Below are 27,899 nucleotides of genomic sequence, written 5' to 3'. Positions count from 1 at the left end.
CTCGGTGTTTCTTCGTATTCAATAGCTTACTCAGCGACAAATACAGGTAAAGTTTTGATCTTTCAATACTCAAATTTCACGAACGATCGCCAGTTAGTAGATGCTGCCCTCCCCCAGCCTCTACTTGCCCTACTCTTCTCGTTAATTTGATCTTTAATAAAAAATATATAAAAAAGTACTGGTGACTCAAATATACAGGTGAAAGGCATAACGCATAATTAATACAGTGAATGACTATATAGCTGGTCGTAGACACATATTCATGACTAAACTTAAAAACAATAGCTTGAGGTTGAGGATAATGTGTGTAGAGATATCTTACGTTGTTTCCTAGAAGGCTGATTGCGTCGGAATGGCCAGATAAAGGGGAAATTTCTACGTATACAACGAACAGTACGGTATACGATTATTCACATTTCATATATAGAATAACATATGAACGCATTTTGCTCTCGTTTCCCTAAGGCATATCATACATATAAACTTCTTAATATTTCTTTGTATTTGGGCCAATTTGTTGTTTGGGGCGAGAGACTATACGTTCAAAACCATTCAAAGGGGAAACAATATAATTTCCCGATTTTTATGCTCTTAGAACATTTGCATTGAGAAAGCAGGTACCTCTCCTCTCCTCACTCCCCCATTCCATGGGTGGGGTGTTATGAATGGACAGAGAGCCCCCCTGGTGCTTTTGAACCTGACAATTTACACAGAATTACCACTTTATATAGGCAAGCCAAGCCGTGAATAAGAAATAAATGTTTCTCCTCCTTTTTCTCCCTTCTCCTTCTCCTCCTCCTCCTCCTTCTCCTTCTCCTTCTCTTCCTCCTCCTCCTCCTTCTCCTTCTTCTTTTTCTTTTACAAATTCCAAGGCTATCTTGAAGTTGTGTTGCTTTTTATGTATAGAATTCATATATACTTTTATCTTTAATATTTAACCCATCAGCCCGAGGCACGGTAAAGCTAGAATAATCAATGTCGCTTAACATACATACATATCGCTGGGCTATAATTATTTGTCTTACGAGTGAGTAGTTCCTTTACCAAACAACAGTGCCTACTGTCCGAACATGTTGGTCAGCTGAGAATATAACCCTTTGTAGTGTGGCACAATGTTTTGTTATTAAAAGTAAGAACTGCAGCTTTAAGTGTTAAGCTGGTTACATACATTAATTATACTGACCGCCACAATGTGCATACATACATATACATATCGATCTGTCCTTCCCGATAGGTGAGGCAGGTGTGTTCTTTGTCTGCTGGCTTTGTACAGTTCCACCCGTCGGGTATAATAAGTCTCATGTGTCAGAGATTACTTTGGAATAACACATAACGTAAGAAACCATTTCAAGTTGTCAGAGAGATTGTACTATACTGCTTCGGGATTAGATATCCAGCACAGACTGAGTGCATTTCTACATTATATTAATATTATTATACAGAGACTTCTACTGACAGGGTGAAATGGCAGACGACACGACAAACAACACTTCTGATGAGCTGTCGCTGTTTGGGAGGAAAGCGATCACACTTTCTTTTACCATAGAAGGTAAATATGATTTATAGTAATATGGTAGTTGTTATTACAGGTATAGTTTGAGAAAACGTATGTCTTTCTTAACCGCAAATTGCTGCTGCAATACTGCACGTCTTTGACTATAGTATTCCGTATACATCTGCAATTATGCAGGTATATAGTATTTAGTGTATTAGTGTATACTACGGGTGTATCATTCAACATTACTTGGGCACCGTATAGGTTATTACTGACGATAGGCCTGCACATCAGTCAGTACAGGTGTCGAATTTCTTGGCTAAGTCATATATTTGGCCTTACCCTAGAGATCAATCATGATTCTAACCAACTCGAAATTATTTAATAATTGATATCGCGGGATCTCGAAATAGATACTTGGAATATACCCTGGTCAATGAAATGGAAATAAACGACCAATGAATATATATACATATAGGCCTATGTAATGAGTTGGAAAATCCAGAACATTGAAACAACTACCAGCCTCCACCCGGATTCGAACACTGGCCTCTCGTTTTATATGCACATGTCTGTTACCCTGAAACAAGTATTGTACCAATGTAGCCGACATTGTGAAGACTTACCAGGTTAACACTATACAGACTATTTAGATTGTGTGTAATTGTAATCATATAGCCACTGTGATATGCAAAAGCGCAATTAGATGTTATAGCGAGATTAGATTAAATTGCAGGCTGGTTGCAGTCAGTGGAAGGGCATTGTTTAAATTACCATGTCTTTTAATCTCCGGGGTGATCCATCATCGCATATGGTACGTGATAATATGTATATATGGGTTTATGCCTAGTATGTACCTAATATCTATTCCCTATCACGTGTAATGTACTTTGGAGGAGACGTTGAATTCAGGCTGTCTACAGTCTGTGCAAAAATGGTAAAACAAAAATTGCTGCCCTCCTTACATCCTCTGATCGAGGCACTGAGATTGATGTGACTAAGTGTGGGGGGGGGGGGGTCATATACGTTGACGCAATAACATAGGGTAGACTCTTACCTTGTTGGATATGCGGGTAAGAAGACATGCGTGTGTCTCTGTATTTGTGTGTCCGTGTGTATTAGTTTTGCCTTCAGACGGATGACTTGTGTGAAACGGCACTAAAATTTATTAATCCTACTAATTTCAACCCCTTTAACAGGCGTTACAAATAAAGAACTCAATTACATAATTCCCAATTTGTTTTTCAAGATCGCATAAAAAATATATACCGTACTCTAGTATAAGGTCTCTGTATGTTTATACAGTTGCAGGATTAATTAACTCATTATACTTATTAGCTATCCATATTCGTAACTAATCAGAACTGTTGGCTTTGTTTCGGATCTTTTTTCTTTTGATCGCGCTTTTTCTGTTCTCGAGGTTGCTATTTTTTTACTATTTCGCTATTTTTGCTGCTTCGGGTGTTTTTATAGTTCTATCTAATGTTGTTTCTCGTGTTGATACTTCTTTTAATGCTGGTGTCGTTCTTGTTGCTGAGTAGTTTCTTTTCTTTCTTTATTTCTCTATATTTATTATTTATTCTTTTCTGTTGATACTACTTTTTTATTCTACTGGTGCTAGTTTGTTAAAGCATTTTTAATTATGTCGTGTTTCTTAGTGATTTTGGTTGGCATTTCTTCTGTTTCCTTTGTTATTGCTTCTAATGTTAGTCATATTTCTAATGTGTTTTCTTTTTTATATTGCAAATGCTCATCAAAGTGTTGTCTGTTGTATATTTTTAATACATTTAAGTGTTTCCGCTGGCATTATACTGTTGCTAATTTTACTTATTCAGGGATATTTGGATTGGTGTGTGCCCTTGTTTCCCTGCGACGATGTCTGGGAATGACAAAACACCGAAGTGGCTACGTTAACTTCTACACTAGCCTCGCCCTCGCAGATCTCGGTAATTATGTAATTTATTTTATTGACTCTGATCAGCTCTGCAAAGCCAAATGACTTTTCTTTCTATGAAACCTTCGGTCCTTGCTTGACTGCAGATCTGTGTAAGGTTTCTGATACTGTTCAAAATACATATCATGTAATTCTGCTGTGATGGTAGATACATTATCGTGCTCACCCCCCCCCCCCACCCTACCCCACCCCCTCAATAACTAACCATTAACATTAGAGTAAATAAATTACGCTTTGGCAGGTTCTTAAATTTGTCAAAGATTAAGTCTGTGTAATATCAACGGCCTTAAAATGGTACAATAGTAGGAAAAACTTACATTCTTACGTGGGTCGCATAAAAATGTCTTTCATTGTTAAGTGATCGGTCTATTTGAGTTGAAATGTTGAATTTGAAGCCACCCGACGTGTAAGTTGTAATCCATAAGCCCATGCTGGTTTCTCCCACATCAGCAGTCGCTTAAGCGTCGTAAAAATAACTACTGATGATGATGATTATTATTATTATTTGAAGTAAAGAACTTTTAAGCAGTGACAGGTTGCCTATTCGCATACGCGTAACACGATGACGAATAAATAGGTGGCGCTATGTATAAATGACCAAATTAACAGGGTAACCCTCTACCTTGGAGAAGAATATCTATGACCTATTGGTATTGTGATATAATTATTTTACTGTTCCAAAGGCCAACATGAGCTAAGTAGGAAGTAAAATTAAAATAATACCTAAATCACTTATCCTGTGTGGTGATTTGACAGTAACTCTTTTCATCTTATTAGTGGTATGTAAATAAGTTGAACAGGTTCTTTCACTACCCTAAGTATTTGAAGAAAATATCTGACGCTAATAGCCCCGAAATTCTTTTAATTGTACTGATATTTCTTGTTTGCTGTCTTTCCTATACTAACAGGTATCGCAGTCTTGTGTCCAATCACTGCATATGCATCATCTATTGCATCCAGCGGATGGCCATTTAGTGCTACTGCCTGCAATATGTATGGGTTTTTTGCCTTGTTTTGTGGCACCGTTGGCATTTGGAGTTTGCTAATGACTGCTGTCGAGGATCAATACATAGACAAAGGTAACGTATATAATATCGCTCAGCGTTGTAATTGAACCAAATCCTTCATTCGTGGTGACCTGACCCGACTCGAGTGGGAAGCCGAAAGGATGACTTAACATGACTCGAGTCGGCAACACAAAAGGACATGAATTTACCCAACTTATACTAGAAACGACTTGACTCGGACTCGACCGTCACCTGACGCGAGTCAAAGAAAGAAATCGAGTCTCAATTTTAAAGAAATCAAACCAATTCAAAGCCACCTACTTTTTCGACACAGAATCTTTTTATAATTATAGTGATGTTTCAAACACACACTGAGGCTATGGATACAATTTAACATATTTTGAATTAATTTCGAATCCTAAAGGGATCGAGGCAATACCACTAGAATAGAGGTAGTGCATGGCAATGGAATCTTGCAATATAATTAATGTTAACATACCCCCCAGCCCCCCCCACCCCCCAACATAACCTTAACCCTATCATAATAATATTATGTTGAATTTAGAGGTTATTGAACTATATAGTTAGTTGGGAAGCCATGTTAAAGTAAATGGAAGCTTATGTACTTATCTGATTAAAGGTTATCAAATTGAGTCTAGGGATTGTGGAGAAAACACGTAAGATAGTGGATCCTGTTAAAGTACTACAATCCAAAACCATTCAAATGGATCAACCGGATCGTCTGTCCTAAAGTCTTAGAGTAGATGTTAATTTCCAGGAGGAAGTTTACCCCACCTTCGCACATCCACCACCTCCTTGCTCCCACTACTTGCCCTCACTGGCTCCACCACACCACATCCCTCAAACCCATCCTGTTCAGTCCAGATTAACTTTTATCTGTAAGACTTTCCGAAGTTTCGTCTCTCTTTTTGCATTCTTAGGATCCTGGTTTTCCTCCGTTCTTCTGGCTCTGACATGGATCAACGCCCTCTTTTGGTCATCAGCACCAATTCTCGGTTGGGGGCGCTATACTCCCGAACGGTACAATGCTGGGTGTTTGTATGAAATGGACGTCAATGACTCGAACGCTTTCAGCTTTCTGATTGGTTACACTGCAGCGGCACTTCTCATTCCTATCATCATCCTCTGTTTCAGCGTGGTGCCTAACAGAAAGGTAAGTATCATGCACCCGTGTCAAAGATCAATACTACTAGGTTTGAGTTGAAAATAAGAAAATTTGTACACATATATATTTTATGAACCAGTATAGATCAGATGTCCCATCCAGACAATTGCTGTTTCCCCAAGAATGAATTATATAAAGGAATCATTAAATGTTCAAGGAGAGGAGTAATTCGAATGACGTATCCCACGTTAGTCTAAAACGGGGGGGGGGGGGGGGTTGGGGTTAGGGTAACAGTGGGAGTTAAAGAGATGATAATGGTAAAACAAAATATGGTATCGATACCGATATATGATATATTCTTCTCACCCCCCCCCCCCTCCCCCAACAACAACCTCCCTCTCCGACCTAAATATCACCAATCTGTTAAATCACTACCTCTTTAAGACCTATTACAAACTCTAAAGAATTAAGGGATCCAGATTTCTTCATTATCGCCTTTCGAGATGACATTGCTCTATCCGTCTTACTCTCTGTGCAAATCAGTTGCACTGCTGCTCACCTATAGGAGATTTCCTGTTTCTCATTTGCTGTTTCATTTTTCCCCAGGAAACTTTGTTGGTTCTGACTTCCCTCTGTCTTTGTTGGGGACTTTATGGAGTAGAGGAATTGTGGGCTGTGGTAAAGCAAGACGTCAAAGCCGTGCCGATCCTGATGGTCGCTTCGGCTCCGATTGCAGCAAAACTATCGCCTATAGTCAACGCTCTGGTCGTGGCGAAGACTGCGCCCGGCATGGATTCACAGAAGTCCAAAATGAAATAGCGCCATGCTTTTTTGTTTTGTTTTTCAGCGCTCTCAAAGGAGTCCAATGCACGTAATTGTTTTGTTTTTTAGGACGTTTGCATTTGCACGTTTTGTATCGCAAGATGTTGACTTATCTCCACTAACGTACAATAAACTGTCATTGAGCTAGTTAACTTAAACTAGTTAACTAGTTAACATTAGGCTTGTATATTAAAGTTTCAACAATTTTCAACAAACCCTTCTTTATTTGAAATGACGTTACCTGGTCCTACATCTAGCTGCATTGGCATAAGGAGTGAGGGGGGGGGGGATAGGGAGGCCATTCCCATCGTCAAGCTGTGATATATGGTTTGGTCGTGGATGTTTTACATTCAGCATGGAGAAGAAGTAAACCACTTCCAATGGTGTACATGCGAGTCGGCCTCAACGACCCCAGGGGCACATACTCGCCTTTGAAAAAAAAAACATTGATTTACCTCTGCAGCCCCCCCCCCCCCCCAACCAAAATTTTTCGGTGAAAATTCGGGCAATATGCTGAGAATTTTTCGGGCACCTACTGAAAGAAGAATAATTTGCAATGTGTTTTTCAATGGTTAAACTGATATTGTTATTATCGTTATTATTGTAACGACTTCCCCAATAATTATAAGCAATATGGAAGGGTAATAACACGGAAAATATAACCAAAATTTTTCGCGCGCTCCGCGTTTTTGGCATGTGATGTAATGACATGAATGCCTATATGATATGCACATTAAGATGTTGAACGCGCGCTGACCGCGCGAAAAATTATGGTTGTATTTTTCGGGGAAGTCGTTACAGCCCCCCAAATCAAATTAGGCTCCTACGCCTATGCTTCCATAGTTGTTTATGCCCCTACCTAAGTCAGTCGGAAGAAATTTAGAATTTAGCCACTGCCCCTCCCCACCATTAAATAGGATTTTAGAATCGACGAATAGCGCGAGACCTTTAATAATATACATGATTTGAAGATTATCATTTTTATTACCCTCTCACTTCAACTAAGACACTGCAGACAACACTGATAAACGCACATAAACTACGTACATACATGTCAAGTATACACTAAGCAGCAATCCTGTTTACATGTTTGTTTCAATTAACGTTTAGCCTATTTAGGCCCTAATGATTGTTAAGTACGTTTTCGGCAAGTTTAGTAGCGATTAGACATGTATGTTATTACATGGCACTAACCACCTAGAAATGTATGAGAAATACATATAGAAATATATGTAGAAATCACATGTGATTCACGTCGTTTTGTCGATACAAGTCAAGCATTTAGCTGTTACCCGTACCCTGCCATGCTTATTTACCAATTTTGGCAGAGATATAAATCTAATTGCTTTACGTGTCGTGTTTGAGCCCAGGCGCGTCGAGGGTCCCAAGGCAACTTGACGAAACACTGACGTGAGTATGATAGGAAGGCATGAAGCCAGAAGTTTGTACTGTAGTGTAGGGGCCTAGGCCTACTGTAGCTAGGCCTAATTAAGCCTAAACGATAGGACATAACTTGCAGAAGAAGCGGAAGCGTCTAAGGCAGCTTTTTAAATTTTGCTCAGTTCATTTTCAAAATCCCCAACCTGTGTAGACCTTCATTTCAGATTGAATTTTGGATCCAGTAAACTAAGCGGCCAGCTAGTCCAGCGCACTATACTGTATATGGTGTGCCTGACAACAAGTGTAGTAACACGCATGCGCTGCTATATGAGGATGTAAACATGTGACGTTCCTATAGGTTAGTGCCTTCTTGTTTGCATACATGTCCGTTAGGAGAGTGCCGGGCTTGCAAACATCTTGCAAACGTACGTATCTGGTGTTGTGAGATACCTACTCATGAATATGCATAATGTGCTTTACTCACCAGTATACATAAAGTAGACCAATTGCAGTGCAGTATTTATTGCTTCTCTATTATTCTAAAGTTGTAGATACATAAAAAGTGCACTCCTTTCCTATTTGGTCTCACCAACGGTCTATTTTATGTAATACTACGGTATCTGAAAAAACCGTCTGTCATAACATTTTGAGGTCCCAAAGTTTATTTTCTATTGTTATTTTCTATTGTTTTCTATTGTTATCGCATATAATCTGCTAGAATATCAGCGATTCTTTTCTCATTCTGATATAAATATGAATTTTGGTAAACTATATGGTCTCAATTCAGAAGCTGATCTCCTTCCGGAAAGTATTCTGAAACCTAAACATTTTTGGTTGCGAAAGGGATGAGGGGTTAGAGGATGAAGAAGGGGAAGAGAAGGGGTGGGGCTTTAGAGGATTGAAGAAGTGGCAGAGAAAGGGATGAGGGGTCAGAGGATGAAGAAGTGGAAGATGAGGGGGAAGTAGAAGTAGGAAGAGAGAGGGGACGTACACGTTTTTATGCTGACGTCAGAAATGGAATGGGATAGAGTACGTGATATGTTGACAGTTCATCTTTTCTTTTAATTTAATCTATTCAATTCAAGCCTTCTCGTGACGTGTATACGATTTGCACAGAGCGAGTAACTTTTAACGGTATAATGTTGCACAGGATTGAAAGTCACGAGTAAAATGTTACATGAATCATTGTAAACCGATTGAATATTTCCACTCACATAGCAGTGTTGTCGTTGTTTACACTTTTTTCAGTCTCATATATGTTCACACACTATGCACCTCATCATTTAACCATCAATATATCATTAAAGGTTTCACTGAATCAAATAATGTGCTTTAATCCTCTTTTATGTCTGATTTCGTTTTACTATCTTCATCGTCTTATAAATTGCAGCTGGCAAACTTTGGCGTATTGTTTTAAATATGCGACAACTTCATGGAACCTATAGCCCATTTTTGGTTCGATGATAATCGTAACCTCTGCATTCCTGCAAACGGGGAGTGTGTGTGTGACGCCTCGCTTGTACACACTATATCTCAAGAAGGGAAGCTTGGACCAATCTAATATTTGGTGTATATGAGTACCACATTGAGTAGAAGAACCCTATTGTTTAATGGTGAGGTCAAATGTCATTTAGGGTCACCAGGGGCCACAAAGTGAAAACCTTGTAAGCACGATATCTCAAGAAGAAAAGCTTGGATCAATCTCGCATTTCGTGTGATGGAGAACCACATTGAGTGTAAAATCCCTAAAATCAATTGAAAGTGGAGTTCTATCAAATTTTAGGCCTGAAAAAGCCTTATAAATTTGCTAACATTATGGTTATTTCTCTCTCATTATTGTGTAGCACTGCCTATAACATTTAACATGAAGGGACTTCTGTGATTAATTTGCTAAGAGGTTGTTGGTAAGGGGAGGGAGTGGGTTGGTTAGTGCGTTTTAATTTCCACAACAGTTGAAGATGTCATTATCCAACGGTGTTGGTACAATATTACCAATTTTCTTTACCGATGGGCAGTAATTAGCTGGAAAGGTCGAATCTAAAATTTGGCAAACACACATTGAAATTTTAAGTAAAGATTTCGTTTGATCAAATAATGACATCCTTCTTAACTGCTGTGCATTACTTGAAAGTTAATTAGCGCAAAAAATCAAATACTGAAAAGACTAATCACGATTGTAAGTAATAAACGGCGTTGCTATGGGGTTTCAGTTATGAATCCTATCGATAATTTACCAACTTCCAACTCAACTAGCAATGCCAAGAACGCATAATTTAACTTACAACTTTTTCCCCCAAAATAGCGCCATCTTCATTTCTCAATAGCGCCATCTTCTGCTCGTTTTGACATGCATGCAAGTAGTCGAGTGCCATCTTTTTCGCTGACGTTTACCAGAATTCGAATAAGTTTGCTTGATTATTTATTTAAGTTTCGGTTATAAAATGACACGCATCTTCTATAAACTAATAATTAATCGATACATCGTGTGCCTTTATTGGAATTTAATTCCATCTTTTCCTTCGATGGTTTTTTTTTGGAAAATTAAAAGGCATAATTGAAACGTACTCAAACGTATCGCATGAACTTTTCAGACCCACCATTGTGACTAGGCATACATTATTTTCATAGCGACTACAGCCTTCTTGGCGTAGTAAAACATCAGGGACTGGAAGTTGTTAATTTCATCAACTCGTGAAGGTAATCACAACGTAATTGCAATTTTTGGTACAAATGGAGTACGTGGAAGCCATGGTAACGGTCTCTGCAGACCATTGCACCTGCCCTTTGACTCTGACTTACCCGATATCAGTGGCGGAGCTTGGGGTATTGGTCAGGGGGGGGGCGAGAATGGTCTGTAGGGGCACTTTCGACACTATCTAAGCGGAGCGCCACCACAGGTTGGCGCGGAGCGTACAGAAATGTTTTGAGTAAAGATACTCCCTATAGATCGCCTTTCCGGGCCTTGCTAATTTGCAGATAAACGAAGAATAAATAGGTTCATCGCCACTTGTGACAATTCAGAAGTTTATATGGGTGTTGAAAGTACATGCGCTTCATCACAATCCCTGTGGCATCTTTGTAAAAAAGTCAATCGCGAATAAGAAAATGTGGTAAAAAGCTGAAAAGGGCGCCAGCAGTCCATTTGAGTCCGTCAGGGGGGGGCATCCGCCCCCTGACTGTATGGACGCTCCGCCACTGCCCGATATACATCCAGAGAGAAACCTCTCACAGTATTATAGCTAACTTGATAGATAATATTCTGATGAACACCTCCCCGTAAACAGCTAAGACAATGTATATCCTGCATAATGGGTATTATGTTTCATAACTTCAATATTATATGTGTCATACCACGACTAATTTCTATATTGACTTACACACTAAATTCATCACTTTCCGAGATCCAGTTGATCATCCTGCTCTTGATCAGGCGCATAGCCAAGGGGGGGGGGCGAAGGGGCAGCCGCCCCCCCCCCCCTTGAGCATATTTTTAATTTTTTTTTAATCTTCCTCTTCCTCTTCAATGTTTTTATGATATCGCTAGTAACTTCAAAAGAGGAAATGCTAAGATGCAACTTACAAGGCCTGGGAAGTGCCATTTCCAGCGATTTGGGAGGCATTTTCAGCCAAAATTTCCTTGTACGCTTCGCGCCAACTATGGCGCTACGCTTAGATAGTTTGCAATGCCGTATCTACGGCTCTGATAGTTTGCCTACATTTCGCCCCTCCCTTGGCAAATTCCTGGCTACGCGCCTGCTCTTGATAGACCATTACGTGGTTTATTTCATCCTCTTCAACATCCCAATCATAGAAAGGAATGATGAGGACTAAAAACATACCAAGAATGTTCAGTAGGTCAATTTAGGATAACTTTTGGACAATTGGTTAAACCTTTAGTACACAGATGCATGTACACTACTTTAACTGCATGCATGCATGTGTCCTGGTACTTATGTACTAGCAAGTAAACTTCATTAAGATCTAAATGACATCAGCGAGAGTCACAGGTGCTTTAAATTTGTACTATTCTATATGTATTCAATGTTACATTATATAAAGGAACTTGTAGCTTCAAAATTTCCTGTAAGATTATTCAAACTTCCACAAAAGCAAAGCCCCCTCCCCCCCCCCCCGGTTCAACTGAAGACAACAGGTATAGGTTGGCGATAACTAATCTAGCCTTGTCACCAGTAGCATTCCCTCCCCTTTTCGATAACAACTTGCAGTCGACATGGAACTGATGGGGAAAATCATTTACTAAAACAATGAAAGAATTTAATCTATAAACTATGTTTGACCACTCTGCGACCTTTGCTTCGTCAAATGGAGAATGGCCTGCACTGGACTCGGCGGTGTGTGTGTGTGTGGGGGGTATTAATGTGGTGATATAGGATTTAAGGTAGGGTCGTTAACGACAGGGCAGGATAGGGCAGATGAGGTACCGTAGGCTGGGGAAATGATTTTGATAGTGTAGGGAACTTCGCGACTTCTTGTCCATTTCCAACTTCTCAGTAGTTTATAATTATACTAAATCGAAAAAGAGAAGACCAAATAACGTTTCCATTAATGTTGACACATCTTTCCCATGGAAATTTATGTATTGAAATTACGAGTACAGCAAGGGTACGTTGACAAAAAAAATTGATGACAGCAATAACATGGCACAAATCCAAACTATAGTCCCTCATTAACAACGTCCAACAGGCTCGGTATCATTTTTATATTTCATACTAAAGAAAGTGCATTAACAGTTGAAGTTTTCATTCATTGTTTGTCCATAGCATAGCAGAAATCATAAAGAGGTGTAAGTAAACCAATATTCCGCTCCATCCATCTATAACGGAGAGTCATGCTATTGACACATGCATCAACCAGAGTTCTAACTTCTTACTGTATTTAATTGTAATATGTAGCTGACACAAATTGCAATACCTAACACTTTAATGTATTACTTTTTCTATCAAAATCCAACAAAAATTGGCAAATAGCCAAGTTGTTACAGCTAAAGGAACAAAACCTCTCCTTCCTACCTCACACATGTCCCACCCATGTCCTAACGAAATTTCCGCCACCTACATTTTTACTAAAGCTTTACCACGGTAAATGACTAAACAAATTTCACATTGGTTAAACCTAACGAAAAGGGGCCGTGAGTATCTGTCCCACTCGCCGCCCGCCCGCCCCGCCCCGCCCGGCCCAGCCCCACCCCGTTCCAAAAGCACATACACGGTACCCTCCCTTGTCGTCATCCCCAAAAATGTTAAATGTAACCAAGTGAGAAAATAAAATCCATGACTTACAATGTTACAAAATTCTTTGCAAGATATTGCTTAATACTTTGAAATATTTGAAATTTTTCAAAATTTCATTTTAAATATGGGCAATGCCAAGTTAGCCCACCGAACCCCCCCCCCCCCTCCCCCTTGACGATTCCCTTGCCCATCCCAATACTCCATTCCCATGAGCCCTCCCTGTAGCATGCATAGAAAGAAAATAGCAAATTAATGCTAGAGTTCCATAAGGACTACAACGAGGTTTGTAGGGCATTAAGTCGAAGATGCTTTTAAATTAATTATCGAAGACAAGCTACTTCCACAATATGTTACCATTAAAATCCCTTGAGACAAACTTGAGTGGTATGATTCAGGAACTCGATGACTTGACGCCTAGCGTGCAATCTAGTTTCAAACTAAGACATAGTTTATTGGTATAGAAAGTCAATGGGGGAATAGGCCTAGTGTTAGGATGGTATAGGCCTAGTGTTACGATTATATGGAACCTTTTGCACATCGTCTTCGCATGTAGCCTATTCAACAGTGACGGTACTCAACAGATACATCATGTGCTCAGGTTTAGCCTGCGTATACAGCAGGACATAATGGAGAACATTGTTTCAGTAAAACAGCCTAATACCATTTTGCAAGATGCTGTACTTAAAATGAAAACCACCAAGAGAAATAGAACAATCTAAACAATAACTGTTACTACCGGCGATGATAAAAAACTAACAGAATATTTATATTCATATCTCACGGTGTTTGAGTCCATATTTCACCGTTCTATGATACTGTGCACTTTATCCCACGCTACCGCAAAGACTTTTTTCAACTCTACAAAATTTACTGGAATCTTTTGTGAATCTAATGTAATGTCTGATTCCTCGTCCATATTTAGTCAAGCGTAATGTTTCCAATGATTTGATTAATACACAGAAATTGTCTCGAAAATTTGCGAGACAATCAATTCAGGACGCAGTTTGTACAAAAATGGTCTTATCTGTTCATAAGTCAGATTTGAATATATAATATCTTCCATTTTCTACGTAATATTCACATTTTATATAACTATGCATGTTAATGATATTCAACATTCTGCTTGATATGAAGAAATGATGACATCACGGGATATGACAGCAAAACCTTTTGAATATTCAGTGATAAAGAGAAAAGCAGATAGGTCGATTGCTTACTGATCGATCGATTGATTGATCTGATCGATCGATTCCTTACAAACTAATCGATTTCTGCAGCTAATTGCATTAGTGTTTAATTTATAGAAACCCCATACAAAAGTAAACTGCAGCTCACGTAACTTCCTACAGATATATTGTGCACCAATCAAGGATTTGATTTGTCTTGTTAGTGGATTAGTATTAATTCTAGTTTATGTTTGGAATCCCAAACTATAGCGCACACAAATTAGCGCGCATGTTTCAATTACATATTGTATTAATTTATACATCATTATAATTTGTTAGTCTTTTTAATTGATTTAACTCCTCTATAAATATCACACCTACAGTATTGTATTAGTTGTAATGTAGTACTATATCAGGCACATGTAAATGACATATTTGCAAGTTACGTTAACTACATCCAACAGAGTGTCAAATAATTACCGATATTGCTTTAGATAATTAATAACACAACATCCCTATATGAAATCACTCAAACTTATGCACACGAAAGCTTGTCTTCCTTTGGAAATGTTATTATATTAACTAACAGAGTGTGATATTCGTCCCTTATCTTTGTCAGATAATTAAACGTCTGGGCTGAAAGTAGGGAAGGTTGGGGGGGGGGGGATGTAACCCTGTCATCAACTTAACATGAAAGACTTGCTTTCACTAAGGCCTTTTATACTCCAGAACATCCCTTAGAACTTTAAGATGGCGATTCAGCTCTTATAGTGTAACGTCATACGTACAATTCATACTGCTATATAGGAAATGCAATGAATTCCTATTTTTTGGGGGGGGGGGAAGGGGGGGGGGGGGGGTTGAGCGAAACTAGATCATTGAAATGGGCTAATATTAAATACTATTTGTTTGAAATCATCGCGGCACGATTCCTTTTTAGGGTATATGGTTAACATCAATGAACCAGGAGTAGACGTCCCCTTTAAGATTCTAGCCTGTCTGGTCCCATGCTCTCTCAGTGTTAAGATGTGTTCGAATTTATGATTTCTTCCCAAAGAGTATACATCTTTGTAACAACAATATTGTGATTCTAAATATATGAAACTAATCTATTTCTTTAAGTACAAATGGTAAACCATTAATATATGCATATAACTATTCAATACTGATCAGGGTTTTTTGAATAAATTCAAACCTTATTTCAAAACTCACTTTCCAGAGGATTTATTTTTTGTTGCAAATGTGATATTACAGGTAGACAATTTGTCGCCTAGCCTAGCCATCGTGTTTCTCAACCATGGACGTTTAGAATAAGCATTGGTATATGCTCGTGTTTGAATAAGAGTGGGTATAATGTGAGACACGGGGTTTACATGGTGGACACCATGAATTCCTGAATCCCGTGTATGGTATATACAGTAGCTTGTATATAATTTTGTGTTATACACAACGTGTTTCTACTCTAGCTGTACGGCTTTCATAAACATTTGAAAAAATTGAAAAAGGGAAAAACATCAATATTTAAGTTAAATAATAATAGAAGAAAGCATTCAGTTACAATTATATCCAATAGCTCTTTCTGTACATATTCACAAAATCTACTTCAAATATTTGAAGAAAAAAAAAGAAAAAACACATGAAGAGAGAAAAGGAAATTACAAATTAAAAAGTACCTTTTAATCGAGGTTTTATATACAATCTTGTACACAATCTCATTTTTTTATCAAGGCTTGAATACATTTCTTGGGTAGCTGCCAGAGCGACTAAAAAAAAATTGCATCAAACGTTCACGCTTCACACTTTGTTTTTTAAACGAATGTATTTATACGACTATATAGACCAAACGTATTATTACTGTCGGTATAAATCGCCAATGCTTATTATACGGGAAGATTATCAAGTCTCTCTGCACCAGTATAATTATAAAGAAGTTTAAAACTTGTTTTCGTCGATTCTATCGAAACTTAACCACTCAGAACTTACGTGATTACATCATTAAATTCATCATTAATCACTTAATATTAGAGAAAAGTCATAACAGCAAAACATGTGAGTGAGACCAACACTTAAGCTTTCATTTGACTAACACTATAGACGTCTGCATGTTGAATTGTATAAATTCCCTATACTAGCTTGACTAACACGTTTACGTTGACCTTTTGAGAAAAGAATAAATATTGAGAACGCGAAACTAACTTTTAGTACATTCATTCATGTCCAGCTGACAAAGAAACAACATCGCCAAATTAGTTGCGTATCACACCTATAAGTATGCTTGCTTTTTATATTTATTTTTATATGTATGTTAAGTATGTATGTATGTATGTATGTATGTATGTAAGTATGTCAGTATGTATGCAAGTATGCAAGTATGTAAGTATGTATGTATCAATGTTTCTTTGTTTTTCGTTCGTTTGTAGTGAGAGTCTCTTCCTGGCTTGACGCTAGCTTTCACTTACAACGACCACTAAAGAGAATTTCACGAGTGACGTCACCACGTTGTGATTACACACACTCGTCACCGTCGTAATACAAGTAAACATATTTCAGAACAAATCTAACACGTGCCAATTTACATGGCTGCAAAAACGACGATTTAAGAAGACACACAATCACGAGGACCAAGACGGGTTTGCGATGAAGAACGGTTTTTTTGCAAACCTCGGCTTTGTTTTCCTTGACGCCATGGCGCAGACGACACCTAGAGCCCCACATCTTGTATTTCGTGTCAAACGAAACCCTTATTATCGAGCACTCTCTAGATCGGGCATCAGTTGCGTCAAAAGTGCTTCCAGCATGACGTCATCACTACTTCCTTCCACTGATGCGAAATAGCTCACCTCATCATAGGCCCGACTGGCTGGCAGATCAACTTCTTACGTAATTTGGACGTGGATTACAAATTCCAGTCATCAACCGATAATGTCAAGGTCAGTTGATTTCGTCAGCAGACCCGCTTTGTCCTTACTCTTTTACTTTTGTAAGCTAACGGCTGCTGACCGACGCCGAGTTTCGTGACGTAAACGTCGAACACGTAGGTTGTGTCGGGTTCAAGACCTGACACGGCCTCCGTAAGCACCTCTAAGTTTGTTTCGGCCCCGATTACAGTTCTACACAACACCTTCTCGCTCTTTTTCCTCATTTCTGGAGCATGACAGAGGTCGGTCGTTGGTTTAACATCTGGCGATGTTTTCTTGCGGTCTTCCCTTTTATACAAGCAATATTGAGAATCTTCTTTTGTACTAAGCCAAGCTAAAGTCACCGAATTACATTGTCGTAAGTTCTTAAAGACCTTGATTCGGCTGTCACGTGGTAACGATGGGAAGGGGTACTTGTCTGGGTTTGTGGTGCCAAAAATCCTAAAGTGCGTGATTTTCTTCCGCCGACTTTTGACCTTTATTGTTAGTTGACCGGTCGTTTTCTTAATTTGAAATGTTTTCAGCCTTCTAACTGTCGATTCGCGGACCAGTTCGTTATCCCTGTAAATCTCAAGCATAACATACTGTGAGCAGGGTTGTAACGCGATCTGCACGGTCTGAGGGGTGGTACCAACGGGGAAGTTAAATATTTTCACAGGGTTGGTCCTCCTGACCGACGACATTCTGAGCTTACCGTCTTTCAACCGAATCATTTTGCTGTCTGTTCTATCATCTGGTTTAGTAGTTATCGTCGTTCCAGTATATGACGTACTCCTATTGGTTGATTCGTCCACCGCAAACAGGTCCAGAAAGTAGGTCTTCCCAGGTTCGAGGTTGGTCAAAGTGTGGAGCTTCTTTTGACCGACACATTCCACTTGGATGTCGTGCTCATCCTCCGCGGTACTCTCGTCTTTCCTGTCCTTGCGTCTTGTCGACCCATCATTGCGTCGCGCAGCTCGACGGATGGCCTTCGACGTTGCGTCACTACCGGGTGCTCCGACGACAGACGAGATTTGGTTTTGTCTGTCGGTGCAGCTCAGCACTCCGCACCAGGTATGGTAATTGCGTACCGTGTTCAACGATACACAATACCGGATGCGTTGTTGGTACGTTGTCTCCGATGGACTGGCCTTCCAAGCTAAGCTGACCTTATTCTTGTGAAATGACGTAATATCAACTTGTGGATCGCTCGGAAGCTCCGGGTAGAAATGATCGGAATCAGGTGCAGTGGTACAGTAGATGGTGAAGTTAGTAGCGTCCTCCAATCCACGTACATCAAGCACGTATACGCCAGCTGGTGATGTGTACGTGAGGTACTTGGCGCTACCGTAACCGGAGTATTGTTTTACGTATGACCCAATCGGTGAATTAGGTTGACGCCGTTGCCTTTGTTCACTCAGCTGATCAGCGGCACCTGTGCAAAATTAATAAGACAACATAAAAGAGTCAGATGTTTGCATGGTATAGGAAGAAGACACTAGAACAGAGTATAATTAAAATGGACTATAAGCTTCCTAAAAGGACGAGACTGTCTCTTCCCTTGAGGCTTCTTTAACATCCGAGTTTGTTCCTGCTCATTACCCGGACATGTTGATCTGACAGCTTGCCGGACGAGCTGATATCGACAAAAGTACAGTAAGCTGTTAAAACAACCGTTGCAGTCTACGCTCTGGTTTACGAAAGACAAGAAAGATAACTCCACACGAACGTTGGCGAAACAAAGGCTACGAATAAAAATTCGAACCCCACTTGGTTAAAGTCACTAAAGTGCAACCCCCCACCCCCTCCCCCCACAACTTAAAGTGTCGCCATAATTTGATAGGTTTTAGGTGCAGCTGACTAACCACGGAATGCTTCTTGCAAGCCATGCATTGAGCTGCTAACGTTCTTTGGGACAAGCCAAAAAGTTAAACTAAAGTATCATTTTGACACACCTACGACGTTTTTTTGGCTTATCAAAGTAATAATACACAATTTGATAATAATTCAGAATAGAAATCATGTCTGAACTAGCAAACCTTATCGCATCCTATGCTATCTATTCATAAACACCCTCTAAGTTTTGTAGCACAATAAAGTTTACATCACCGTAATCTTCGCAAGAAAAAGAAACGCAAAATCATAAATATGTGAAACTAATGTTGTTCTTCTTTAATAATAGTAACTAAGTTTGCTTTCGTAAAGATGACTTGCGTTATCTAACATTATAAATTGATAACGGGTATGTTACTTACTCGACCCACTACCATCCTCGGGCAGTTCCATGAGGTACAGCTCCCAATTAATCTGATAGGAGCAGGGTGTGACCATTATTGACACTGCGGTGTTATCTTCTTCGACGAGGAAGAAATATCTGCAGGTTAAAAAACAGAAAAGAAATACAAGTTTGTTAACGCTTTTAGCAGGCTCATTAAGGACGAAATATAAATAAATAATTAGAACTGCATTTGCCTGCAAATACGTTGTATTGTAGTAAGCGTTGAGTGCTTGCAGTATTAAGACGAACTTTTCTTTTGTTCATGTGTTATTTTTGGGGCGGACAACACACCAGGGGAGTACAGTCATGTAGGTACATACAAATGCAAATGACACTTGAAGTTTCAACGTCCAGTCATGTTGGTATCGTTCAAAATTTGTAGCGCACGCGCACTCAATAATTCGTCAGTGGTAAAGTTATAAGAAGGATAGTCGAGATAACACATTAATCGCAAGCTGACACACACCTAGTGATCCTTTGTAAATAGGGCACGACTAACAAGTTCATTGAGTATGGCCACAGAAAAATGGGAACCATTTTTGGGTGGTGGTGGTGTGAGACTTGCTTATATCAGGATTTCAAAGTCATGTACGGAGAAAACCTTTGTACTTTGCCCCACTTCTTCTCTCGTAACTTGTATAATTTAATAATGTTGTGTATAGGAAGCTATCGTGTGTCCTTAATTAGTTTACAAATAATAAAGGAAGAGGGACTTTCCGTGATTTTGGCAAAAATTTTCGGATTGGCTAGGAGTCAATACCGTCCGAATTGATTGAAGCTGTTGATAATTGTTTGATCCATCTGTAATCAATCCTGACAGTTAGATATCATTACAACCAACCAGCTATTATGTTTCTTATAAAATAATCCGAGTCAAAGAACAGAAGAATTCCCCTCATAATGCTTCGACGAATTAATGACGAAGTTCCTAGAAGTTCGTTTGTCTAAATGGTTAATGTATGACGTCACTGTAGAATCCATACCAAGACTCGTTTATTTTCGATTCCACTTTTCATCAGTGCATGGTTATGTAAACATTTGCTATTCTGTCTCGCACAAGGGGGGCCATCCGTTCCAAACACCTTTCATTTTCTCATAGCATCCATGATCCTGATAATAAAACCTCTTTTTTATCTTCGGTTCTACACCCACCCCCACACTTACTTGATGGGCTCGACAGTTACGTATCTAGATTTGTCAATCTACGATTCACCTGTCATCGAGTTGTGCTAATAATATTGAAATGATTTCACCTTTGAGGTCAAGGGTCATGACGGTAAGATCAAAACGATTTCTATACCTTGCAGGCGTTTGTTCATTATTACGACAAAATAATCACATCCTTAAAGCGTCTCACTGAACCAATAGCAAGGGCAAATGGGTTGTCTGTATCGTCATTGTAACATGATTTGGACATTACTAAGGCTTCGGTCTGAATTCCTATCACCCCCCCCCCCCAATCTCTCCCTTCCAGTTTACTGCTGGTTGTCATTTTATTCACATATCGTTGCAACTGATGCAAACACATAAGTATTTTGTATATTTTCTTACAGTGTAAGAATGGTAATAGACCAGCCAAAAAGACTTCATTCGAATCTAAAACAGTTGTCGTCTAGCTATTTTCGTCATGCGTTAATGGTCATCATAAACCGAGAAGAAACTTATTGAAATGCAAACATTCATGTCAAACTATAAGTTGAAATAATAATATTTTGCTACATTTATTGGAATAACAAATAATCACATTCATAAAGAAATGGTGTCCACGTGTCTTAACTATCATTGGGAGAAGATGATGTACGAGATAGTCGGCCTTTGAGAAAGAATTTCGGAAAAAAATAATCTTCAATTAAGGCACGTCGTAAAACTTGACTTTCAACCTCTGTCTTCTACCCGCCTGTTGAATATTGTATGCTAGGGGACTGATGGTGATGCCATTGGCCATTCAGACAATACATACGGTATATTATGTATACAAAAACAGTAACACTGGTTAAACTTTGACGATATTTCTGTTAATCCCAAGGAATTACCTTTGCCGTGTGAACAAGTCAGTTATGTCTTTGACATTTTTAAATGATTAAATGAATACGATACACACATTAATTTTATCTGACGTGCGTATCATAATTTAAACGGATTCGTCGGTTGAGTTGAGCTTTCACTCTGTTGTATACCACATTGCGAAAGATGTCTTGTCGTCACAACAGCCACGATTGCTAACGTTCGATCAAGAGCCATCGAAGTAGGGAATCTATCACGTGCACGTAGAATCTGTACAACTACACGCAGACCAACGAACGATGAACCCGGTAATGTTGAATATGGAATGTACAGCCTGTATACTCTTGCTTATATGTACTATACTTAGGCTTTTAACAATATAGCACATTGTCATAAAGTTCACCTCAAAATGAGACAATAGCTTAATGATTTTTATGATGACTATTATTAGGCAACAGTGAAACTTTAAGCTACACATAATTTGAAGAGATGCGCGTTTATCCAATCTTTGGATAAACTTGATCGTTTCGAACAATGAGCTGCAAAGATTGGAATTTTCTTTCCTCCGGCCAGATGTTTTGAAATCATTACAAGAAAGAGGACTTCCACCCTCTTAATCTCTTTTCTCCATCCCGAAGTTCTTTTCTCTTTGTGTGTCTCTATTGGAAGCAGATACTAGTGTAGGGATAAAGATAACGTCCCAGTCATCACCACCGTTGGCTATTTGAAGAAGGTTCTGTCGGTGCCGACTGGGGTCATCCCTTGCACTCATCAACTTGTCGGATGCAAGCCATCCATGGTACAAATTTCTCATCTGTCAATACAGATATCATATCATGCCGCTAGGCAAATATTGCTCTCACAACTTATTAATTGTCCCATTATGACTCTCACGGGAGATGAAAAAAAAGAGTTTTGGGGCATTTCTTTCAGACGTGGCAACGCTTGTGTGGTTTAGCGCTCGACACGGCTCCCATTTAATGTGTTTACATCTTTAATACTATTCCGTGTCAGTTCTTTCATTGGTCTAGCTTATGTTTCTTGGGTGTCACGGATTAAAGGATTTGAAGGCTCAAGCGTGCCAGGCAGAAAACAGCGGGTTTGGGCGTTCTCAGAATAGGTATATCTATAGGGTTCACGTACTTTCTATATATATAACTTCTTTAAACAACGGATTGCTTCTCTAAAACAAATGTTGATGATTGGAAAACAAAGACATACCTGTCTGATGGTTAAATCGTGAAAATATTTTCTCTCAATAATGTCTTAGTGATGATTCTTAAACGGTTGAGGTGCGATGACATTTTGCCATCAAGATTTCCTCGGTATATTATTCAGTGATAGTCTTGATAAATCCAAAGTCAGTAAAGTATATAAACAGTATGTAGAGTGTGTTAAGATCAACAGCTTTATGTAAATGCCACAGGAAAATATTTGGCTAATTTTGAATAACTAACTAAGAATACATATTTATCCCCGTTTTTCATCATGGATCGGAAACAGGCCAGAGACTTGCTTGTTTTTCAGTATTCAAAATTCTGCTGATGGATTAATTTTTTTAAAATAATATTGACGAGTTTGAGTATCAGCGTTTTGAGATATTTCAGTTTCTTTTTCGTTGAAATCGCTTACCGGTATATGCTAATTTTTACATGCCAATGAATATTCATTAATTACAGCCCATTTTATAAGTTGAAATACTTATTCCTTCTTCTTCTTCTTTTTCCTCATGTTTTAACCATTTTTAGCCTAATAACCTATGTGAATAATACATGTGGTCACAACTTTACTTTGGTAAAATTCATACCCAAACTACTTGATTTTTTATCATATTTCTGTGTTGTCATCGGGTCTGAAAGGTGTATAGGCCTACCCTGTCTACCCAATTGATGTTCCCGAAACCCCTTGCCCCACCTCCCCATCCCCAGCCCCATCGTTCAGTACTTAACGTTGTTTTCTGTCTAGAAAGGGAGTCAGTGGGAGAGTGTGGTATAAAAATGTATACTAAGTTCTCAATCTGGGAGGATGGCAAAGTGAAATCCATAGATATTTAGAAACCTCGCCGGCCCAATATAAACAATAGGTCTATTCTGTAAGGGGACATCATGTAAGATCGCCACTTACTATAAGAGTATACGTCATATTCACACGTGATTCCATGGATATGTTGAAACCTCGCCGGCCCATTATAAATGATAGGTTTTAAATCTGTAAGTGGACATCATTGTAAGATCGCCACTGACTAAGAGTATGATGTCATAGTCACACGTGATTCCATCACGTGTTTACATTATTTCAGTTGGCCTATATGATTATGTATATCATAGCTCTATATTCATATTTACCTGTCATCGAGAGTGGTCAGTTTCCATTGTTCGTAAACTGTACTTTATTTATTTTATTCTTGTACAAAAACAGGATATACTAACAGGGTGACTGACTATACGGCCCTGCACGGGTCAGAAATAGTTTACTTTATTTATTTTATTCCTGTACAAATACAGGATATACTAACAGGGTGACTATACGGCTCTGCATGGGTCAGAATAGCTTCCCGGTTATTTAAAATCGATTAACCGAGTCTAAAATATTGTTTTATTCCTGCCGGAGAGAACAGGGAATTAGACGAACGTGAAAGTAGGTCACCTTGACCTCACCTTTTACACACAAAAAATTAGGTTTCACCATATTTAAAGGAACGGATGTCTAAACTAGTCACTTTGGTAAACTTACATTGATTCTAAAACTACACAAATACTCTTACTACATAAACGGTAAATAAAGCAATTCACAAAGAAACTAAATTTGAAACACAAACAAATCTGAAACACAAGCGAAAACCAACAAAATAGTTCTACCCCCCCCCCCCCCCAAATACAGTAAGTAGTTCAGATACCGGTAATAAAACTTGTGACTTCCTGTCACAGTGACGAGACAAAGTTTAAGTTGCTAAGAACAGTGAATAATTAAATCATTGTCATTGTTTCAAATAAAGTAATATTGACTGGCTTTCAGTTAGCAGGAAATAACTAGTCACCATCGGGAGACGAAGAAGATTGTTGTTGTACAAGAATAGTATAGCCTAGCCTTCATTGAGATATCACGCGACAGGCACTGGAACGACAGACGATTGGCTACCACATTATAAGTCGGTGGATATGTGTAACTTGCTAAGACAATACTACGCGAGTATAAAGTATAGGCTAGTCCAAAAATAATATTAATAACTAACTCCGCTTAATCTCTTATTAAAAATTTAGCAGATTACGCAATTTATGATGAACTGAGTAACGTTGTAATATTGAGGAGAAACACGTTGGGAAGCCATGGTTATCCTAGTGGAAGTTTGTACGTAAGAATAGGTGCGTTTCTGATTTCAATTTAACGTGCTATTCCTATTCAAGCACATGTTTTTGAGTAATCATAATTTTTTTTTTTTTTACTTAACCTACCGAGTTTGACTCAATACAAGATTACCATTAAACAAACTAAGACACATGGCCCTACAGATTTGTTTTCACTAAAGTTAGGTTAACGTGCGATTTATTCACCAAATTCAACCCTCACTGACATCTTGTCCCTACGTTTAATCCTCATTATAGTTTTTAGCAATTTGACAGGGAAAAATACTATCAAAGTTTTCGACAGATATACTTCATTATTTTGTATGACATCTCAACGACGACTGACGTAGTATTTGGTGCTTTTTGGCATCGAACAACATCGAAACCGTTTTTAGCATCACCTCAAACAGCTGGTCAAAGCGAGCGAGGTCATCCAAATTATGAGACTAATTTTTCAGAGAGACAAAGACCTTGTATTTGACAAATGAAAAGAGCAGGTTAAACTGCGGGTACATTATGACCAGTTTTGATAAGTCGATCGGCCATACTGCAGTGTTTTCAATGTTTTAATATAGACTGACTTTACATCAGATTTTCTAGCCGGTGGGATGAGCAGAATCTGGAGCCTTTAAATCTACTCGGGAAACCTCCAATTGACATTTCTCTTTGATATTTTGACAACAAAGGACATGAATAGTTCCATTCTTCCTGCTACTTAATCTGAATGATTTCCCACCGGCTAAAACACGTTGACTTAATTCTCCACGGTTCCTACACTTTTCTGATCACGTTTAATATGTTAACAATATAATGCAACCCTAAAAACCTCGAAAGCCAAGGCTTATGAAATACCGAGTGTGACAGACATGAGCTTCATTCGCGGTCACTCGAAAAAATTTTCTCCCTTCTTCTTCTTATCCTTCTTTCTTACTTGATTTCTTTCTTTGTACCTAAAAGACAACACAGCAGGCTTAGTGATTCCTTGCCAAATTTTGTACGGAGAACATAAGATACTGTCAACTATTCAAATAGTTGTACTTAGCAAGGTACATACCAAGCATGAAGTTCAAGATGCGCGTCCAAAAGTTGACTTACAGTTTTTTTCTATTTAAAAATGTTTTCAAGATTTGACCTATGTCAATCTCCAAATCACAATTGAAGTTTGATCATTTGGAAGTTTTTAGTGTTGTTGTACACAGTAGTGGGTATCAAAGTGGGTATCAAGTTTTAACTTTTAGAGAAAAGTAGAGGTTCTCTGTTGACCTCGTATGACCTTTGATTTCCAATGGAAATAATTTACGTTGCAACCCCCTCGGGTGTTACTGTTGACAAAGTGCGTTACTTAATCATCTTTAGTTACTTTCGGAGGTGGGGCGGAAGGAGGGGGGGGGGGAGTTACTTACAAGGAAACCTATTCCCAGATATTGACGAGGTAAACATGATCCAATCAACTGTTTCGCTGACGAAAAATAACGATCTGAGTGGCAGTAACCGATGTGGATTACTATGTAGTCATCGGTGACAATTTTCCATGAGAAATTATTACTTGGATTATTATATATATATTTTTTATGCGGGGGGGGGGGGGGGGTAATGTGCCTACCGTTAAACTATAAATACGTATATTAGTTATATAAGTATATACGTATATACGTATATATATATATATATATATATATATATATATATATATATATATATATATATATATATATATATATATATATATATATATATATATATATATATATATATATATATGTATGATGATGTCTGAATGATGATTTACTGACCTTTGAACTTCGGGTGGACGGATGTGCCCTCTCCCTTCTGCCCCGTCAACCAGTAGACTGTTATTCTGGATAAAATCATCTGTTTGTGCTTGACTCCACACCATTTCATCCCTCTGTGGGAGGCGCTGTGACGGAGATACCCTTGCTCTTGATATTAACAGCAATAGGGGTAAGAGAATGGTCAAGGGGGGTTTCAAGGGGGAGTGCATTGCGTCTAGGAATCTGCAAGGTAAAACAGAAATACGGAAATTCCGTCAATAAAACGAAAGTAGAAATAGAATGTAGAATATAAATGACTGCTAACGAGACTACACAGTTGGCTCGTCACAGGCATATAACACTGTCCAGATAGGCTCAGGCTGTCGCTTTATTCTGGGACTTTGCTTTTCAATACTAACGTCTTATTGTTAGGCAGACGAACATAATATAACGACTGGTGAAAGGCGGTTTCACAATTACAACTATATCGACACAGTGAGTTTGAACAAAAAGTCATCAGGTTGCATTAAGATAAATCATTTCTGATTGGTGTTGAGCAAAGTCATAACTCCCAAGTTGCAAAATAACGGTCTCGTGAGCTTACAACGATGTAGAGATATCAATCCCCTAATGTTGTTTTACTATACTAACCTCAATAACACAAAAAAATTATATGGATTATTTCTAAGACAAATTCTTCCCATGTGAGAATCAAAAACATGTCTCTCGATTGACTTGTAGGCGTTTGTAAAGCAACACAACGGTTATAAATGGTTGGACGTGAAACAAATAAACAGTATTTAATCAAAACTATTTATAAATTTTGAAATATATACATATATATTTCGTGCAATATTTCAAAGCAAATAGGCAGGTCAAATAACTGTCAGCTGGAACCTCCCTTGCCAAATCATTGCAATGGAATGTTTTGATACATCCGGGATACCAACCACCTTATTATATGGTTACGTACCGTACACCAGCTTTCACTACTGTAAATAATTAGGAATTGTTGTTTTCTTACGGTTTGATGATATAAAGCGGTACTGAAGTAACAACCACTTATACATAACTCCCGTTTTTATTGTACATTAGAATGACGCATATCAAACCATGCGCCATATCAAATCAGCAACCAGAGCATGGGGAGTGTACAATATGTTGACTGATTTAAGTGCTTAAAGATACAAGGCGGCTTTTGCAATAGAAAAGTCAATATTTGCAAAGATGTATGATTTAAATTTGCTAACAAGGCACTCCATTGAAATGTATACATGCGTACGTTCTTTAGTGTCTGATGATCAATGCTTAAAAGAGGTCAAAAGAGGAATGTTTCTCTAAATGTGTGATGTGATCGGCTTGACAAAGTGAGCCGCTTAATTACCATTACCTTTGCTATTGA

At 38.5% G+C, this 27,899-nt stretch overlaps 2 protein-coding genes across 8 annotated transcripts in view; one reads left to right on the top strand and one right to left on the bottom strand.

Annotated features, from left to right (window-relative positions):
• The first annotated feature begins 1,219 nt into the window (after positions 1-1,219).
• LOC139968801 (visual pigment-like receptor peropsin) lies at positions 1,220-9,125 on the top strand. The gene is made up of 5 exons (XM_071973216.1): positions 1,220-1,549; positions 3,331-3,441; positions 4,358-4,528; positions 5,398-5,630; positions 6,189-9,125. The coding sequence occupies exons 1-5, from the start codon at positions 1,465-1,467 to the stop codon at positions 6,399-6,401; spliced, it is 813 nt and encodes a 270-aa protein (XP_071829317.1). The 5' UTR covers positions 1,220-1,464; the 3' UTR covers positions 6,402-9,125.
• A 5,916-nt stretch (positions 9,126-15,041) lies between these two features.
• The window catches only part of LOC139968800 (protein NDNF-like), an 88,437-nt gene continuing 75,579 nt past the window's right edge, over positions 15,042-27,899 (bottom strand). For all 7 annotated transcript variants that reach the window (XM_071973209.1, XM_071973210.1, XM_071973213.1 and 4 more), the window contains 3 exons: positions 26,519-26,740; positions 19,355-19,473; positions 15,042-18,534 (listed from right to left, as the gene is read on the bottom strand). In XM_071973209.1, coding sequence (XP_071829310.1) covers positions 17,147-18,534; positions 19,355-19,473; positions 26,519-26,727 — 1,716 coding nt within the window. In that variant the 5' untranslated portion in view covers positions 26,728-26,740 and the 3' untranslated portion in view covers positions 15,042-17,146. The remainder of the gene's footprint in view (positions 18,535-19,354; positions 19,474-26,518; positions 26,741-27,899) is intronic.

This window comes from Apostichopus japonicus, chromosome 6, assembly GCF_037975245.1.
Source record: "Apostichopus japonicus isolate 1M-3 chromosome 6, ASM3797524v1, whole genome shotgun sequence".
Taxonomy (NCBI): Eukaryota; Metazoa; Echinodermata; class Holothuroidea; order Aspidochirotida; family Stichopodidae; genus Apostichopus; species Apostichopus japonicus.
Note: the sequence above shows the minus strand (reverse complement) of the source record. Positions and strands in the feature narration are given on the sequence as shown.